Here is a 20686-nt window from a genome sequence, read left to right on the forward strand (position 1 = left end):
CTGCAGCATGAAACTTTCCAGTTATCTCCCCTACCTTTTACCTTTAAATTTATTTATGATTTTGTCTTAACCAAGAGATAGTTTAATTTATTGCACTAGCATACAGAAGTAGTATTAAGGGAAGTAGCTATTAGTGATCAATTAGAACAAACAAAGTTTTATGTTACAAACAACTCAATTAAGCAAATAACATTGTTTTATTTTTCAACGCATTATTTATCATTACAATTTTCTTTTTAAAGTTTTCAGTGTGAAAGACATCTTTGCAAAACAATATTTCAATTCACCTCACAGAAATAAGTAGAAATAAATAAGTAAACAATGACATGAAAAACATTTCGATCAAATCAAAATAAAATAAATCATTTTTACCAATAAAGTAAAATTGAATTGAAGAGTAAATTTATTTGCCCACACTGTAAGTACTTTGTTCTTCAACATAATAAAAAATTCTTTGACTATCTTTTAAGTACTTCTAATAAAACATATACTTGTATACAAATACAGCTACAATCTAATAGATATTTCATGTACATGGCTTCTAATAATGAAACAGAAGGTTGTATAAACTTTTTTGTTTTTTGGTCATTTCCAAAGGGAAATAGAAACCAAGACATGGAGATGCATTATTCAATGATAAGTATATGGCACTTTGTCAAGACAACATAAACAACTATAAAAACTAGCTGAAAATTTGTCGAGCAATAAGCTCTTTCATAATTTCACTGCTGCCTCCGTAAATAGGTTGAACCCTGGCATCAAGGTAGGCTCTGGCTATACCACACTCCATCATATAGCCCATGCCTCCATGAAGCTGGACACATTGGTAGGCCACTCTGTTCTGAAGCTCACTTACCCTAAAATATGCACATAAAAATTAATATCAAAATGACTAACTAAACAAGATTACAAAGAAGGGTTATGTTTTCAAATAAACTTAGAGGCAGACCCTGAGAAAGGTCCACCCATTGGTTATCATTTTGAGTATGCAATGCAAGTAAAAAGGCATTTTCAATGTTTTCTAATGAACGTATATAATAATGTGCATGCAATATGCATTCTTACTTTTCAAAATGAATCATTAGTAGCTAGTTTAACAGAAAACACATAGATAATTTCATTTTGACAAATAATAAAGATGTATGTATAAATGTTATTTTAAAAACACTTTTTATTTCCCCTTCTTAATGCTACTTTAACAGTAAATATTATAAATATCTTTTCTAAATTGTTAAAAAATATTTTATTCTTATGAAAAAAGACTTAAAGAATTAATTTTAAGAATCAAATACATACCAAAACTTCACAAATGATACTAACTACTTACCAAAACTTCACAAATGATACTAACTACTTACCAATACTTCACAAATGGTACTTACTACTTACCAATACTTCACAAATGGTACTAACTACTTCCCAATACTTCACAAATGATACTTACTACTTCCCAATACTTCACAAATGGTACTAACTACTTACCAATACTTCACAAATGGTACTAACTACTTACCAATACTTCACAAATGGTACTAACTACTTCCCAATACTTCACAAATGGTACTAACTACTTACCAATACTTCACAAATGGTACTAACTACTTCCCAATACTTCACAAATGGTACTAACTACTTCCCAATACTTCACAAATGGTACTAACTACTTACCAATACTTCACAAATGATACTAACTACTTACCAATACTTCACAAATGATACTAACTACTTACCAATACTTTACAAATGATACTAACTACTTACCAATACTTCAGAAATGATACTTACCACTTACCAATACTTCAGAAATGATACTAACTACTTACCAATACTTCACAAATGATACTAAATACTTACCAATACTTCACAAATGATACTTACTACTTACCAATACTTCACAAATGGTACTAACTACTTCCCAATACTTCACAAATGGTACTAACTACTTACCAATACTTTACAAATGATACTAACTACTTACCAATACTTCAGAAATGATACTTACCACTTACCAATACTTCACAAATGATACTAACTACTTACCAATACTTCACAAATGATACTAAATACTTACCAATACTTCACAAATTATACTAACTACTTACCAATACTTCACAAATTATACTTACTACTTACCAATACTTCACAAATGATACTAACTACTTACCAATACTTCACAAATGGTACTAACTACTTACCAATACTTCACAAATGACACTTACTACTTACCAATACTTCACAAATGATACTTACTACTTACCAATACTTCACAAATGATACTAACTACTTAATACTAACTACTTACCAATACTTCACCATGGAAGCTGTACTGGAATCTAGTTTTCCTTCATTGTGTAACTCAATACAACGATCAACAAATGCTCGATTGCAGGCTATTTCAGTTTTTAATTCAGCCATTTTGTGTTGGATCACCTGTTAAATGTTTTTATATCAACAAACTAATTTACAGAATGTTTATAATGTACACATTTCTTTAATTCAATTTTAAACAACATATTAACCTATCACACAGAGAGCTTTTGCAAACCATGTTTGTAAATTGTAATGGTAGGGTTAAATTTTAGAGTCTTACTCTACCTCAGATGTTGAAAGGTTGACCATGTTTATCACCAGAGAGTGACATCCTGGTCAACAGGTCCAAGGGAATGTGTGTGTGAGAGTAGATGAAGTGTGTAAGATTGGAAGTTAGTGGGTGAGAGTTAGAGTTGGGGCTTTAGAGAGTTAGTCAGAGTTGGAGAAAGGGCTTTAGAGAGTTAGTCAGAGTTGGAGAAAGGGCTTTAGAGAGTTAGTCAGAGTTGGAGATAGGGCTTTAGAGAGTTAGTCAGAGTTGGAGATAGGGCTTTAGAGAGTTAGTCAGAGTTGGAGAAAGGGCTTTAGAGAGTTAGTCAGAGTTGGAGATAGGGCTTTAGAGAGTTAGTCACTGTTGGAGATAGGGCTTTAGACAGTCAGAGTTGGACATAGGGCTTGAGAGAGTTAGTCAGAGTTGGACATAGGGCTTGAGAGAGTTAGTCACTGTTGGAGATAGGGCTTGAGAGAGTTAGTCAGAGTTGGACATAGGGCTTTAGAGAGTTAGTCACTGTTGGAGATAGGGCTTTAGAGAGTTAGTCACTGTTGGACATAGGGCTTGAGAGAGTTAGTCAGAGTTGGAGATAGGGCTTTAGAGAGTTAGTCAGAGTTGGAGATAGGGCTTGAGAGAGTTAGTCAGAGTTGGAGATAGGGCTTTAGAGAGTTAGTCACTGTTGGACATAGGGCTTGAGAGAGTTAGTCACTGTTGGAGATAGGGCTTTGGAGAGTTAGTCAGAGTTGGAGATAGGGCTTGAGAGAGTTAGTCACTGTTGGAGATAGGGCTTTAGAGAGTTAGTCACTATTGGACATAGGGCTTGAGAGAGTTAGTCAGAGTTGGAGATAGGGCTTTAGAGAGTTAGAGTTGGAGATAGGGCTTGAGAGAGTTAGTCAGAGTTGGACATAGGGCTTTAGACAGTTAGTCAGAGTTGGAGATAGGGCTTTAGAGAGTTAGTCAGAGTTGGAGATAAGGCTTTAGAGAGTTAGTCAGAGTTGGAGATAGGGCTTTAGACAGTAAGTCAGAGTAGGAGATAGGGCTTTAGAGAGTTAGTCAGAGTTGGAGATAGGGCTTTAGAGAGTTAGTCAGAGTTGGAGATAGGGCTTTAGAGAGTTAGTCAGAGTTGGAGATAGGGCTTTAGAGAGTTAGTCAGAGTTGGAGATAGGGCTTTAGAGAGTTAGTCAGAGTTGGAGATAGGGCTTTAGACAGTAAGTCAGAGTTGGAGATAGGGCTTTAGAGAGTTAGTCAGAGTTGGAGATAGGGCTTTAGAGAGTTAGTCAGAGTTGGAGATAGGGCTTTAGAGAGTTAGTCAGAGTTGGAGATAGGGCTTTAGAGAGTTAGTCAGAGTTGGAGATAAGGCTTTAGAGAGTTAGTCAGAGTTGGAGATAAGGCTTTAGAGAGTTAGTCAGAGTTGGAGATAGGGCTTTAGACAGTAAGTCAGAGTTGGAGATAGGGCTTTAGAGAGTTAGTCAGAGTTGGACATAGGGCTTGAGAGAGTTAGTTGAGAGATGATAGTAGTAAAGTTTGTCCAATCAGAGATAGAGAGACTGTTTTGGACAATGTACTTAACCATTTTTGTTTGAATTGATCTGATGATCCACATGGATATTACTTGTAAATCTGTTAAACAGTTTAATAAAGTGTTTTATGAACTATACATATGAGTTTAGTCTCTATGGAGAATGGGTTATAGCTCCACTGTCAGATTTTCCTGTCTTCCTTCATCAAAAGATTGAACTAGGGCTTGGAGTTGCTTGCCAGTGATTCAACTCCCTTGACAACCACCCACAATTATAGGTGGCTTGTGACACTTTTCTTGCAATCATTTAACATTTTCTTCTGTGTTCCATATAGTCTTTAACATTCTTTTGACACCTTACTTTCAGTGTTTCTGCACTAATTCTACAATCTCCTCATCAGCTTTTCCAAGCTTAGTGTCTTCATTGGTTTTTGCTTGTTCCTCCTCCTCATATATGTCTTTGTTTTGTTTGTTCCTCCTCCTCATATATGTCTTTGTTTTGCTTGTTCCTCCTCCTCATATATGTCTTTTTTTTGTTAGTTCCTCTTCCTCATATATGTCTTTGTTTTGTTTGTTTTTGGATATTTCAGAGAACTCAATTTGTAATTACCTGCAATTTGGACAAAGTTTTTCCAAAAGCCTTTCTCTCACTGAGATATTTGCGAGTCTCTTCAAACATGTATTCACAGCTGGCAATGCCCATCACAGCAATAAGTAGTCTTTCTTGTGGCAGCTCCTTCATTAGGTAATAAAAACCTTTATTTTCTTCTCCAAGCAAGCTTGACTTGGGCAACCTGACATCTTCAAAGAACAACTCTGCTGTGTCCTGTTATGACCGAACAGAATACATTTTAAGTTCACTGTTTCTTTACTCAACAAAAACATTTCAAACACAATACATTCTAAGTTCACTGTTTCTCTACTCAACTAAATCATTTCAAACATAATACATTCAAAGTTCACTGTTTCTATACTCAACAAAATCATTTCAAACACAATACATTCAAAGTTCACTGTTTCTCTACTAACAAAAACAATTCAAGTTTGAGTTTTTGAGTTTAGGCACATTGGCACAATTTAGGCCATGTCATGCCCGTAATCCTTTAAGGATCACTCTCCCTTTATAAAACAAGGGCTAAATTCTATACGGTTAAATCATTAAAAACAAGATCTATTCACAGTTAAAATAGTAAAGGTAGTAAATATTTAATTTGGTAAAAATCTTAGGTAAATATTATATATTCACAATTCATAACAAAGCCCAGTACCTTTCCAGGGTCGACATTTTCGAATAGTGTTTTTAAGTTGTGTGCTCTAAAAAATTTCCCCCTGACATCCTGGTATCTGGGGCAATCAATGAGGATATGTTCCACAGTGAGGCGAGAGTCACAGTACTCACAAAGTGGGGGCTCCTCTCTCTTCAGCACAAAAGAGTGCGTGATGTAGGTGTGGCCAATCCTAAATCTGGACATGGTCATGCTAACATGCCTTGTCAGATACTTAGATGTGGGCCGCGACCTGACATCCACCACAATCTGCCTGAGTTTGTTGTGAGTCTCAGCCTCCGATCGGTCCTGCCACTCTCGATAGGTGGCAGAGGCAATACTTTGTCTCAGGTAAAACATTTCAAACACAATACCCTCTAAGTTCACTGTTTCTCTACTCAACAAAAACATTTCAAACATAATACATTCTAAGTTCACTGTTTCTCAACTCCACAAAAACATTTCAAACACAATACATTCTAAGTTCACTGTTTCTCTACTCCACAAAAACATTTCAAACACAATACATTCTAAGTTCACTGTTTCTCTACTCCACAAAAACATTTCAAACACAATACATTCTAAGTTCACTGTTTCTCTACTCCACAAAAACATTTCAAACACAATACCGGTACATTCTAAGTTCACTGTTTCTCTACTCCACAAAAACATTTCAAACACAATACCGGTACATTCTAAGTTCACTGTTTCTCTACTCCACAAAAACATTTCAAGGATATTTCAAAACATATAAATTTGTTTCTCTATATTCCACACATACATCCTATTGTTTACAAAGTTGCCTTTGTGGGTATGGTGACTCTTAGTTCAATGATACAAACACCATAGAAGTTCTCATGAGTTCAAACAAGGTTTAGTAAGTGGATCTATACTATGTGTTGAATATAGATGTTACTACTAAGTTTGATCAGAGTCTGATCTAATGCCTATTATTCACCTCACTAATCCTCACTAAAGCCTCAATGTCACTTTATGTGGGTGCGTACACTTTCTTTATATTTCTAAATGTGTCCTTGTAGTGTTTGATATCTAATCCCAAAAGTAGGCTGGTCAAAAGGTAAACAGAATATAATTGTGTAACAGACAATTCAAACTCTTCAAAGAAAGTCTCTCAGTAGTTGATTAAGGATGCTTAGATTGGGAAGAATGGTGTGCTCAGCACGCAACAACTAAAACATTGCAACAAGTAGCTGATGTACAAAACAAAATATTGAACAGAATTCACCTGTGCTTTGAGTCCCATCTTCTTGAGTTTCTTCCCTTTGACAAAACCTTTCATTCCTTCTTCCACCAGGAAAAGACTAATGCCATGGGCAGTGGACTTGGCACTAGGGTTGGTGATGGCTACTACAATGACCAAGTCAGACATGTAGCCATTAGTAATGTACACTTTGCTGCCATTCAGTATGTAATCAGTGCCATCTTTCTTGGCACTGGTCCTGACTCCCTGAAGGTCACTGGGAAAAATAATAAAGATTAATTAGTCTCAAGTTTTAGTGAAATAACATTAGCGCATTTTGGCTAGAGCTAGAGAGTGAAATGATTCACAATGTTTCACTAAAATAGCAAGCCCACAGATCATACAAATTGAGGATCACAGATAAAATCTGCTGCACAACACACAAAAGGCATTTCTAGTGGTAGCATGATCTGGGTTTGTGTTAAATACCTTAAGCTTAAGTGCTTGAAAATCATAAATTTGTCAACACACTGAAACTAAGCCTATCACTACATGTAGAACCTTTCTCTTGCCATAATTAGGAACAAGCTTTTATCCCTCTCTCTTTTTGTCCTGTGGGCTGTTTGTTGTGTGCAGTAGTAAAGAGACCATTCCTTTACTTACATTATGTCTCTATATGTGGTACATGCTCTGTCTGGACTGCAGTCTTGATGGTCCCAACCTCACAACGTTTGGTGTAGGAGCTATTGTAATATAATACTGGCAGCAATGTCTTTGATTCTGAAGATTAAGGATGAGTGCTGTGTACATGACTTCCTAAGCCCAATTGCAACCTGCAAATTTTTAACATCTGATGCAAACAAAGCAGGTGTCTATTTAAGTTTTACTTTAGATCTTCTGCACCTGTTTTCAGCAAGAGCCTTTCTTTGGGCCTCAAATGTGTGTCCCACAGCATTTTTTTTAGAGCTTTCCAGCTGTCTTCCTTTAAGCTATGCAAAAAAAGATCACCTTTGGCATGTTAAAACAGTCATCCCCCATGTGGGATAAGTGTCCAACCCAGCGCAGCTATCAAATGGTAAGTAGTGCTTCTATACTGTCAATACCAGCCTCCTGCAGAACATGGTTATTTGTAAGGTAGTCCTGTCAACATAAGCCCATTATGGAACCGGAAGCGTTCAAGAAGCCTAAGATGCCTTCTCTAGAGCATCCAGGTCTCAGCCATACAAAAGTGTGGTGAGAACCACTGCTTTATAAATATTGATTTTTTGTTGTTATGTGATAAGACCTTTTTAACCATACTCTCAACTGGAGTAAACCAAAAAAAAAAAGGCTGTTGGCCTTGGCAAGACGGTTGTCTATTTCTATAGATAGTGATGCATTGTATACATAAAATAAAGTAATTGATCACTATTGTGATATAACAACAACAACAACAAAAAAAGCTAAGTTGTCTAATTCTGTTGCGAGGTCTAGCAAATTAACTATTGTTCAGTTTCAAATGTTAGAAACATTTTCTTATTTCACTCAAGAAAAAAAAAAGTTAAGTTCCCTTTTCAGACCTTGCTATCTATAGGGAAGATGATGTTTGATTTGATTTTTTGATTTTTGGATTTGAGGCACATCGGCACAATTTAGGCCATGTCGTGCCTGCAGTCCCTTAAGGACTACTCTCTCTCTAAACAACAAGGGCCAGATTCTATACAGTCATATAATTAAAATCAAGGTCTATTCACAGTTAAAATAGTAAAGGTAGTAAAAATTTAAATATTTGGTAAAAATCTAATGTAAATAGTGCATGTTCACAAATTCAGAAATCAGATCTTCGTAGATAGCCCCACTTCCCGAATAAAGCCCAGTACCTTCCCAGGGTCGACATTATTAAATAGTGTTTTTAGATTAGTGGCTCTAAAATATTTCGCCCTGACATCCTGGTATCTGGGGCAATCAACGAGGATATGTTCCACGGTGAGGCGAGAGTCACAGTACTCGCAAAGTGGGGGCTCCTCTCTCTTCAGTACAAAAGAGTGCGTGATGTAGGTGTGGCCAATCCTAAGTCTGGACATGGTTGTGCTACCACGCCTTGTCAGACCCTTAGATGTGGGCCGCCACCTGACATCCGCCACAATCTGCCTGAGTTTACTGTGAGTCTCAGCCTCCCATCGGTTCTGCCACTCTCGATAGGTGGCAGAGGCAATACTTTGTCTCAGGTCCGAGTAGGGAATTTGGGTTCCTGACACCGCATGATTTAGGGCTCTCTTTGCTTCTCTGTCTGCGGCTTCGTTTCCCTCAATGCCAACATGGGAGGGGACCCAGATGAAGGTGACATCCCTACGGTCGGCTGTTATTAGGTCCAACAGCTTCAGGCTCTTATGTACCAATGGGATGTCAGTCTTCATCCGCCCCAAAGCTTGCAATGCAGATTTGGAGTTGGAGCAGATTATAAATTTACTCCTTTCTGATGCTTTTACGGCCATAAGTGCAAGCAATATTGCGTGCAATTCGGCCGTAAAGATGGAGCAGCCATCGGGGAGTCTACGGGAGATTGTTTTGTTCCGAAAGGAGCAGGCACACGCGACCTTTCCCTCCATTTTGGATCCGTCTGTGTAGATGGTGCCACAATCTCCGTAGCTCTCCTGCAGTTCCCTAAAGTGGACTTGTAGTATGCTTGGGTCTGTATTTTCTTTTTTGAAATTAAGGAGGGATAAATTTAATTTGGGTTTATTCATTAGCCAAGGAGGATTCTGAGGGGTTTCTATTTTAGAGATTTGGTCAATGGGTGGGGTTAAATTTTGGATGGGTTCTCTCATTCGAAGGCCCAACGGCTGTATGACGTTAGGCCTTCGATTGTATAATTCTACCTCTGTGGGGTTAAATATGGAGTCAAAAGCAGGGTTCGTGGGGTTGGATTTTAGCTTGACTATATATTGCATTGCAAGCTTTTTCATTCTTATATCCATGGGGAGTTCTCCAGCCTCCACATGGAGACTTGGGATAGGTGATGTACGAAACGCGCCGATACAGAGACGCAGGGCAGCATTTTGTATTGGTTCCAGTATTTTTAGGAACGACTTCCTTGCTGCTCCATATATTATGGATCCGTAGTCTAGCTTGGATCGAATTAGACTCCGATAGAGCAGCAGCAAGGTATCTCTGTCAGCTCCCCAGTCCGTATGGCTGAGTACTCTTAGTATGTTTAATGACTTTTGGCATTTCTTCTTAAGTTCCTTAATGTGGGGGAGAAAATTAAATTTGGAATCTAAGGTGAGGCCTAAAAATTTTGTAGTTTTCACGACAGGGATCTTCTTTTTGTGTATAAATAGTTCAGGGTCTGGGTGGAGTCCCCTTAGATTACAAAAATGCATACTAACTGTTTTGGAGTCTGAGAATTTGAAACCATTATAGTTTGCCCAACCCTGAATTTTGTTTAAACATAACTGTAATTTCCTTTCTAAGGTGTTCATGTTTTTCCCATAAGTAAGAATGACAAAGTCATCAACATACAAAGAGCACTCTATGCCAGGGGACAGCACATTTATGATGCTATTTATTTTAATGTTGAACAGGGTGACTGACAGAATGCTCCCCTGGGGTACACCCATTTCTTGGTCATGAGTGTCAGAAGCGGAGTTGCCCACTCGAACCTGAAATTTTCGATCTTTCAGGAATTCCTCCACAAAACGGGGGAGGTGTCCCTTAAGCCCCATAAGCGCCAGGTCACGTAGAATGCCATGTTTCCAGGTTGTGTCATAGGCCTTTTCTATATCGAAGAATACAGCTACTAGATGTTCTCTTCTGAGTAATGCATTTCTAATATAAGCTTCCAGCCTTACCAGGTGGTCAGTTGTTGTCCGCCCCTGCCGGAATCCGCACTGGTAGTTTGAGATCACTTTATTCCTTTCCAGGTACCAGACCAGCCTACTGTTAATCATTCTTTCCATGGTTTTGCAGATGCAGCTTGTTAGTGCTATTGGTCGATAGTTAGCTGGGTCAGAGCCGTCTCTTCCCGGTTTAGGTATCGGTATAACTGTGGCTTTCCTCCAGCTGTTTGGGAAAGCGCCTGTTTGCCACACACAGTTATAGACCCCTAGCAGGACTGCCAATGAGGGTTCGGGAAGGTGCTTGAGGAACTGGTAATGGATTTCGTCTTCTCCAGGCGCTGTGTCATGTGACTTGTCCAGCGATTCCCTCAGTTCCTCAAGCGAGAACGGTTTGTTGTAGTCTTCATTGTTCTCTGACCTGAAATCAATGGGGTGTCTTTCCTCCCTGGTTTTGACTTTTTGGAACTCTGGCGTGTAGTGTGCAGTGGATGATTTTTCTGCTATTGAGGATGCAAGGCAGTCAGCTATTTCTCTGGGGGACGTGACAGTTCGTCCTTGGTTTTTCAAATGCCCTATTGCATTTGATTCTTTCCCTTTGATTCGCCTTACTGCCTTCCAAACCGCTCTAGCAGAAGTTTTGGCATCCAGACTGCCGACAAAACTTCTCCAGGAATTCCTTTTGGCTGACCGTATGGTTTGTCTAGCCTTTGCTCTAGCTATCCTGAATAGCTTTAGGTTTTCCTGGGAAGGATTCTTTATAAATGCAGCCAGTCGTTTTTTCCTATCACCAATAGCACTTTTGCAAGCTGTATCAAACCATGGTTTGCTAGGCCGTTTTGGATTTGCAGAGGTTAGGGGTACAACTTTCCTGGCTATACTTAGTAGCTTGCTAGCAAAGGTATCAGCTGGGTTCTGTTCATGGAGGATATTTTCTGTGATATCCTCAGAGCATCTTTTTTGGAATTGTTCCCAATCGGCCTTATTCAGTTTCCACCGCTGAGGTCGTCCCAATGAAGGGAGATTGTTAGTAATGATGATTGGGAAGTGATCACTTCCCCGTAGATCATTGCTAACTGACCATTTAAAATCGTCCAGAAGTCCGGGGACGCATACGGTGAGGTCAATGCATGTGAATGATCCAGTTCCTGGGTGCAAGTAGGTCGGTGATGCATCATTAAGTATGCATAAATCATGTTGGAGGAAGATATCCTCCAGCATACGACCTCTTGTGTCGGTATTATTGGATCCCCACATGGTGTTATGGGCATTGAAATCCCCAAGGATTAAATAAGGCCGGGGGAGTTGTTTCAATAGGTCCTCCATGTCTGTTCGGTTTAATGGAGCGCCTGGTGGTAGATACAGGCTGCAGCAAGTGATAACCTTGTGAAGGGTTATCCTAGCTGCTACGGCCTGTAGTGTGGTCTGTAGTTCTACCCTCTCATGGGGGATGCTATCCTTCACAAGGATACAGACTCCACCTGATGCTCTCTCTGCATCCTCAACATTCTTGGTGTAAGCACGGTAGCTTCGGAAGCTGATGCAATCTTTCAGTCAGCTACAGGAGTCTCAGAGTCCATCAGTAGCTGCATTTCCTCGTAATTGGCCTTGAGGCCTCTACAATTCCACTGTACAATTCTGGAATCCATGGCTTATTCTAGATGACCTACTTGGAGCTATTTGGCCTTGGGAGGCCCCCGGAGGGGTTTCCCTTTATTCCAGTGACCTTGGTATTTTTATTCTTGGGTTTGGATGGAGAGGAGGACAACCCCCTTTTGGGGGAAGTCTTTCTCTCTGGAGAGGGGAGATCCCTCTGGTTAGAGCGGAGGTTATTTCCTCCTCTCTCACCTCGGGCATCCTCTCCGCTTTGATTTCTCCCCTTAGGGAGTTGGTCAACCTCTAACTCGGTAGAGGTTGGGGTGTCTGGCTGGGTTCTCTGAGGAGAACCTGTGTCAGACATGATGTCTCCGGGTTCTCCCGGAGTATTGGTTTTGACATGCTGCTCAGTCTCCATGCTCTCATCAGCGAGCACAGAGAACCTGTTCTTTAGCATGACAACAGGGCTTTCTTGTTTCTTCAGAGGTGTGTTCTTTGGCGGTGTTTTCTTCTGAGTTGGGGGAGGAGGAGGGGGTGGTGGGGTCAATGTGTCCGTCTGTGTGGCTATGGATCTTCCTTTCTTAGCAACAGCCTGGGCGTAGGTCTTTGTCAAGCCGAATTGGCCCTTGGGTAGGGCCAGTACAGCCGATTTCGCCTGGCTAAAGGTACATCCGTTTCTTGCCTTGTACTCCTGCACGGCAACCTCCTGTTTCCACACAGGGCAGTCCTTGGAGTAGGCTGAGTGGCCAGCTTGACAGTTTGGGCATTTGAACTGGGCTGTGCAGCCCTTGTCCTCATGACCCTCTCCAGCACATCTGGCACACACAGTGTTCCTCTTGCAGACTGCCGCGCCGTGTCCATAACCCTGGCACTTAAGGCACCTCATGGGGTTAGGTATGTAGGGCCTCACTGGAACTCGTAGGTATCCTGCCTTCACATACTCTGGCGGTGTCCTAGTTCCGAATGTGAGGATAATAGTGGCGGTTTTGACCTCCTCACCCTCCCTGCGCCTGGTAATGCGCTGGGCATGGGTGACTCCTTCAATGCCCTCCACTATTTCCTTCTCGGAACATTCCAGTAGGTCCCTAGAGCTGATTACACCTCTGCTGGTGTTCAGACTCTTGTGTGGCATGACTTCCACTTGGAGATCACAGTCTTCTGCATCTTAAAAGCCCATCAGAGTGTGTCTTGCTGTCTACTTCTACAAGGAATTTCATTGTTTTGTGTAGCTTAGACACACTCTTGGGCTCTCCCACTACTGACTTGAGTCCCTTATAGATAATAAAAGGGCTCAACTTTGTCAGGCTTTTTCCCTCCTCTGTGCATCTAACCACCAGAAATGATGGCCAGGTGGCACAGCTTTTTGGGACCTCCTCTTTTTTATCGTCAATTCGACGTTTCTTGCCCAGACATAGGTCTGGGGCAAGTAGTTTTGTGTGTGTTTTTTGTCCATATATATTTTGGTTAATTCGGCACCTGTGCTCCCCACCCGCCATCGAGTCCAACAAGGGAACGGGCCATTCGGATGTCCAGAATGAGCCCGCCAGGGCTACACAGGTGCTATACTCAGTCAGCTGCTACATCGGACATGTGTCCGATACAGCAGCTCCCTGATTGACCCTCCAGCCACCGCCCTCCAGCATAGGTCGACGACCTATGCTGGTAGCTCGGCATGACCAGCCGGTTGACCCAGAGCGAGCCATCTGGGTCTCAGGTCTAGGGGAACTTGGAGCCAAAGTATTGTGTTGTTGTGGTTTATCCTCAGATAGCCACCACTCAAACACCAGGATCTCTTTATCCCCCCTTACCCGTCGCAGTCCACGGCAAACGGACTGGTCTAGGACGTAGTGAGAATTTAAAGTTAAGGAGACAGTGTGATGATCAATGAAGGCAGACTTAGGAAAAGAGGAGGCAGACACAATGATAGAAAAGAAGTAGGGCACTTTTGAGCTCCAAAAGTGCTAAGGAAAGAGGAGCGCAGTTTAACGTCATGTCTCGGGACGGAAGATGATGTTAAGGTCATCTGTTTCTTTGGCCAATGTATAATGAGCAGGGTGTCATGTGGCCAGCATAACGACCAACCACCTTTACTTTCCCCAACTAAAGTCAGATACCCATTAGAGCTGGGTGGACTCAGAGGTGCCCTAAAAATCCCAGTCTTCACCAAGATTCAAACCTTAACCAGGACCCCAGGTTCAGAAGCCAAGCACTTAAGCACTGAGCCACCACACCTCCAAGAAATAAACAACAACTAGTTTTGACTGAAAAATTGTGCAGTGCAAAAAGCCAAGAAATTACTTCCATTGACAAAAATCTGATATGTCCAGTCTACTTGAGTAATTAACCCTTTTAATAATTAGTTACAGTGTTCTTTTTGTAGTAAGCAACAACATTTGTTAACATTAATTTAAATTCCAAAAGAACAAAAAAAGAAAGAAATATATATTAGTATTTACAGAGTATTTTAATAATCTTTTTTAACACATTCTTAATCAAAGTTTAGCCCATTTGCCTAGGTTCATAAGGGATTTCCCTTTTCTTTTTCACAAGGCTTTAAACCATTACAAAACCATTGAATAGAAATGATATCTGCAACAAGATTTCAAACTTCATCCCATAAAAATATATAATAGGCCGAATTGATTATAACAAGAAAGACGAGAGAAAGCTAAACCTAAAGTCAATCAAATAAGTAAATTATATCAACATTTGAAAGATAAAACTACATGACTACTATAATTAATAGAAATTAGGTAAAAAAAAAAAAAAACTAAAAGAAAAACACAAAACAAAACAACAACATCGAATTAAATATTGTACGCCTACCTTCCAGCTCCAGGTTCTGTCATAGCTATAGCACCAATACACTGACCAGCAGTCATTTTAGGCAGGAATTTTTCAATTTGCTCCTTGTTCCCATAGTGAGAGATATAGGGCATGACAATGTGTGAATGTAAGGCCCAGCCAAGTCCAGAACAGTTACAGTAGGACCTGGAGAAACAAAATTGTTACATAACACAAAAAAAGTTGGGACTTGAAGAAAAGAAAACAGAATATTTACATAAAAACAAAAACGGTAGGACCTAGAGTAAAGAAATGTTAAAATATATCATTAAACACTAGTAATTTGAAAAAAGGTAAAAAATCATACTGTTCTTCCATAACTATTGAAGAGGTGATAAAATCACCACCAATGCCACCATGTTCCTCTGGTGTATCTATGCCTAAAAATCCCATGGTGCCAGCTTTTTGCCAGACCTAAAGGAAGAGAATAATGACTCAAATGAATGATGCAGTGTTTTAGTTTCATTGATTAAGTAAAGTTTCTGTTTCATATATTAGAGTTAAGAATGTCCCTTCATTACAGCCAGTTATACAAGAGTTATTTTATCCTGCTGAGCTTCCCACAAATTGTTTCTCACATTGGTTTTTCTATGACCAAGTAGCTGAGGCATATATCAGTTTTGGGCACATTTTAGTAGAAAGAATAAAAAAAACATTATAGAGAGAAAAAATTGTACCAAAGAAAAAAATATTGAATATAGAAGTCTCACCTCTTTGCTCACTTGTCCATCTTCTTCCCACCTGAAACAGATTGTAAAATGTGTAGTCATTAATGAAGCGAAACAGACCACCTTCATATTAGAACTCTTCTAATTCAATAATTAAGTTGTTTGTAATCTAAATTTTTTATAAAATACATTTTCAACTATATCTGCTTAATTCTAAATGGTGAAAGGGAGTGACTTTGAAATAGAAGAATTCAAACAACACTTCTACAAGGGAAATAAATGAAAGTTACCGGTACTTTTCTTGTTAGTGAAGTTCTCAAATGTGAGGGTTTTTATGTTTTATATTTCAGATTTGTATTTTCTCTGCAAAGAATTAGGACTTGAAGAGCTTTATAATGCCATTCTGCTTAGAACTTAGCAAATAGCAAAACAGCAATTGACAGTGGCTCCACAGTCTCGAAGCAAAGAAGTGGTAGTCAGCAGTACATATGTTCAGTCACAAAGAAAATAGTACAAGCCCGAACAATGGAGCATATTATCTTGTGTGCAATACAGGGACAGATGGGGGGGGGGGGGGGGGAGTTGGGAGAAACATTGTCAATCAACCAATGCTTGTCCATCGCTAGGTACACCCAGCAAACCACCAAGATCAGACTTATGATGCAACATACAATATGCCATGCACACACAGAATGCTAAATTATAAATTAAGTGACTGGCAGAAAAAAAAAAAGACAAATTTTAAATACCAGTAAAGTTGTTTTATTCAACTTATCAAGACCTAGGCAAGAACTGACTTCAAAAGAACAAGGAACACAATTAGAGGGTTAGAAGATAATCAAAACAAAGAATAATAGGAATTCAAATTATCTGACATTAAGTGTATTTTTACTGAATCAATGCATCACAACATCAACAAATAAATACATAAGCATCAAAATATACCAGAACTTCCAATATTTGAAGTACTCTGTGGACATTATAATATCTCAACATGTTCTTTTCCTTTTTTCTACAGATTAGTTCAGCAGTTATTAACCCTGTGTTCTAATTCATCTTAGCATTTTCTGATGCTATTCACATCTTATTGTAATTACCCTGCCATGCACACCGCCATCCAAGTAATGCAGTAGGTGGGCACTGTTAAAGACTAGACTAAGAAGGAAGAAGATAACAAAGTTCCGCCCAAAGCAGACATTGTTATTATGTGTTTGTGATGTCCAGTGAATAAACATCTGTATTCATTAAGTCGCTTTCCTTCAAATTATTAAATTACTAGATTACTAGAATAATTTGAAATTCTTATATTAAATGTTAATTAAAAATTCTTACAATAAAAAAAAAAAACAATTAAAAAAAAAAAACACACACACACATGATATGGCTTACTTGGGATGATTTGGTACTACTTCATCAACCATAAATCGTCTTACAGTTTGCCTAAAAATGTCATGCTCCTCATTGAATATTCTCCTTGTGCCGATGTCCAACATGGATGCAGATTGGCATGGATCAAGACGACTATTGAAAAGGTAACAAAAAAAAATGTAATTGCAGAGAAACAAAAAAAATATGTAATTATTGTTTAACTACATGAATTTAATGGGTACAAAAAAAATATGCAATTATTGTTTAACTACATGAATTTAATGGGTGCAACAGAAACATAACATTGACTTAAACAAAAGTTGTTTATATTAAATTTTACACCTTGTGCCACATACCAATTTGTATATTGAGTACAAGACAATTTTTTCTACATTTTCTTTTTGTAATAAGTTTCATATATCTTTGTTAACTCTTTAATATGACTTCTATGCTTTTTACCAGAAAAGTTCAAATATCAAATCGATATTCAACCCCCCCAGGGGGTCTCGACCAACAGGTTGAGAACCTCTGATGTAGTTGATGAGAAACAGAACAGTTGATCAAGAGCAAAGACCTATGTCGTAGTATTACTATAAGAGTCTCAATAGTGACAATAGATGCCAATATAGTATATAGAACACACCCTTCTTTTCTTTTTTTGAATTGTAATAAATAGGTCACATTTTAATGATCAGCCTAACATTTTAGCCCGTGAATTAGTGTATCTCTGTTACAATGAAATTTTATGGCCCACTCCTTCTTCTCTCTTTTTTGCTCTCTGGCACCCCATTTTGTTTTGTTTTTTAAAATCTGTGCATTGTTATTTCTCCAAATAAGATTTAACTTGATTTGGAAAGACCCATTCATAATGTGCCAGACACATACATACACTCATATTTTGGGGCTCGTTAATTCTAATAGCACTTTCAGTTGTCCACCCCATTGCCACCCAAAAAAAAAAAAGAAAAATCTAGTCCTTTGTACACTCTATGATCTATCTTCAGCTTCTCAATTGTCAATATATATTATATTTCAACTGTGACCTCCCCATCCCCTTTTTGGTTATTTTTAATTATTTTTTTTGCAACCTTTATCTTAATGCAAGCAAAGTACAGTATTAGACACAGCATACGCCTACATTTCTTCATACCATCAGTTTCAGGCATAGAAAAAAATGCATTTTCCGAAGGCTCCAATTGAATGCCCTTTCTACATTTATTTTGGTATTTTGATCTCTGAATTTAAAAAAATACCAAATCCGGATTTATTGTAATCATTTATCTCATCCCTTTTGAATGTAGCAAATAGACCATAGATCTAGATTTATCTTTTTAATTCTATTAGGATTATATTTTGCTTTTTTTATGACAGTGTTACAAAGTACCATTCCTTGCTCTCTCTCTCTCTCTCCCTAGATCTTATTTATGTTAGGCTATTTTGGTTTTTGTTTTTTTGTTATTTTATCTTCGACTTGCATTTATTTACATTTTTTTCTCTTATTCACCATATTTATGCTATATATTTATGTAACAATTTGAAAAGCATGGTGGAACAATATTGTTGTACCGTTCTCACCTTGCCATAAGGAAGCATTTTAAATGTACTGGAGTGCTTAAATCCATTACCACTTCCAGTAATGACTATGACAACCTTGCCTAATGGCATGCATCTCAAAAAGGCTCTGACAATCAATCAGTCCAACTTCTGGCATTCACTTGTGGGTCAGACATTGAGGAACTGTTTTTACTAACCAAAGAAGGGGGGAAGACGATTAACTGGCACCTTAACCAGTAAGCTTAAAGCAGGATGGCTCGATCATTAGACAACTCACCTAGGTCTAGGAGAAGGAAAACTCTGAATTTAAACCTTTACAAATATACCCAACCATGAAAAAGGCTCGAGAGTAAACCCTATTATTATGATATGTTTATGTCATGCAGCCTGTTACACAAGTGCCAAAAATTAAAATGGCCGGCAGCTTGAATTAGATAGAATATCATAGACATAGATTCCATATACTGATATAGATTCTAGATCTAGATCTATATAATTTATAATCATAATAATGACTATAATAGTAAAAATGGTATAATTTACTATAAATATAATTAGATTAGATCATGATTTCTAGGACTAGTCACTAGGTCTATAAAAAAAAAGCTATTTATAAATAGTAATTTAATAAATATTATATTTATAAGTGAATTAAGTGGTCACTGATGGAATGTTAGACCGCACTTTTTATTAACATTAACATAAATTAATACTGTTATCAGTATGTATATCTAAGTATGGTCACTATAGTAGACCGCTACTATCAATATCAAAAAAATACCTTGAAGTTGAACTTTTTGAGTCATACTTCTTCGTAGTTGACAGAAATTGACAATTGCGAAAAAGTTTTTTTGGAACAGGTGAAAAAATTAACCGACGTGAAATCGTTGCCATTATAAATGATTATAGATCAAGATCTAGATCTAAGAGTCTACTAAATATTGGTAGATCTAGACTCTATAGTGACTATAGAATAGGTCACTAAATGTAGATCTAGTAAATCTAGATCTAGCTCTACAACAAGAATCTACTTATCAAGTATTCTAGTTCTAGTCTTAGTTGCAGATTAAAGTTCAATTGCTGTACTTTGAACTTTGAACCTTATACTTATAAACTTTATAATAAAGGCTTATAGGCTTAGATCTAGATTCTAGATCTACCTCGTATACATCATTCATCATTTCATGTCAGTCTAAATAGTAAAATACAAAGAAACAAAATATTGTTTAAATCTCTGAAGGCAATGCACTTTTACTATTGTTTTTGTGAAGCCTTCAATGGACTGGTTATGGACACGTTTATAATGGTGTTTTTTTGAATTACTAATTATAGTAATGGTCCAATCGCTTTTTTTCTCACCCCCCCCCCCCGTCCCCTCCCCCTTCCGCGAAAAAAATATATTTATATGTATGTATGTGTGTATATATAATCTTTAGTACATTCCGACCTATCATTCTTTCGGAAGACACTTATTGTGCCATAGAATAGGTTCTTCCTGGAGTTAGTGGGAAAATTGTAGACTCCCCGCCATTGCCAGCAAGGGGGTCTGGGGGAGCGCTATATAGGAGCTCCCTCGATCGCCTCAGCGCGGGGCAGAGCCCCGCCGCCAAGCACTATTTCTGATATTGAAAGCCAACAAAATGCATATTCTGAGGTATCTACAGTGCATTTTGCTGCTATTAAAAGGTTTTATTTCAAAAACTAATGTGCTATTCTTACTGACTTAGATTCGACCGTTCGGCGCATTTGCCGTCAAGCTGTTTCCACAAAAAATCTGTCACTGGTAATATCTGAAGCCTCTTCCTCCATGAATGTGTGGCGCCAAGTTGTAGCCTACTAGGATGTCATCGCAACTCTTCTTATACCTAATTCATTTTGTCGGAGAACATGTTCCGCAAACCTCATGCGATGCTATGTCATAATCTTACTAAGGGGTCAACTCCCAGTTTGGCATAGGATTTCCTTGATTTACACTCGATCTCTATAACTGACTCTTAAAATCTGTCTTAGTCATCTTTGTTGAGTCACATTTAGGCCTATAGTTTTCAATTTCGGCAGATGACTATTCACTGCACTTTATTAATTGAGCCACTGGTAGAAATGTGTAACCTCTCTTGAATACGCTCTTGGAATTAAATGACTGTAGTTTGCTTTAGATTTTATATCGAAAAGGGAGGTTTTATCGTCAAAATCATCTGTTGGGGGTTTTTAACTAAAAAATCTCTGGAGTTTTTTTTTTTAAATTCAAAACCCCATTTAGCTACGGTCATAGAATTTA

The 20686-nt window shown here is 38.3% G+C and overlaps 1 protein-coding gene across 2 annotated transcripts; it reads right to left on the minus strand.

Annotated features, from left to right (window-relative positions):
- Positions 1–178: 178 nt before the first annotated feature.
- On the minus strand, positions 179–19696 carry LOC106051136 (long-chain specific acyl-CoA dehydrogenase, mitochondrial-like). Of its 2 annotated transcripts, none has more exons than XM_056004534.1 (9): positions 19569–19696; positions 16876–17007; positions 15529–15559; positions 15126–15232; positions 14801–14965; positions 6609–6840; positions 4708–4923; positions 2303–2430; positions 179–857 (listed from the first exon to the last, which is right to left on the minus strand). In XM_056004534.1, the coding sequence occupies exons 1-9, from the start codon at positions 19580–19582 to the stop codon at positions 683–685; spliced, it is 1200 nt and encodes a 399-aa protein (XP_055860509.1). In that variant the 5' UTR covers positions 19583–19696; the 3' UTR covers positions 179–682. The 2 variants fall into 2 exon arrangements, with proteins under 2 accessions (XP_055860509.1, XP_013061727.1); XM_013206273.2 differs by lacking the exon at positions 19569–19696 and adding an exon at positions 19190–19478.
- Positions 19697–20686: the final 990 nt, after the last annotated feature.

The sequence above is a fragment of the Biomphalaria glabrata genome, chromosome 11 (genome assembly GCF_947242115.1).
Source record: "Biomphalaria glabrata chromosome 11, xgBioGlab47.1, whole genome shotgun sequence".
Classification (NCBI taxonomy): Eukaryota; Metazoa; Mollusca; class Gastropoda; family Planorbidae; genus Biomphalaria; species Biomphalaria glabrata.

Excerpts from the sequence above, each read along its gene's own strand:
- LOC106051136 (XM_013206273.2), bottom strand. The coding sequence starts at position 19,302 with ATGGCAACGATTTCACGTCGGTTAATTTTTTCACCTGTTCCAAAAAAA. Across the intron at positions 15,560-16,875 it reads GTAGTACCAAATCATCCCAA|GTGGGAAGAAGATGGACAAG; the intron begins GTAAGCCATATC and ends AATCTGTTTCAG. Across the intron at positions 858-2,302 it reads GCTTCCATGGTGAAGTATTG|GGTAAGTGAGCTTCAGAACA; the intron begins GTAAGTAGTTAG and ends TGCATATTTTAG.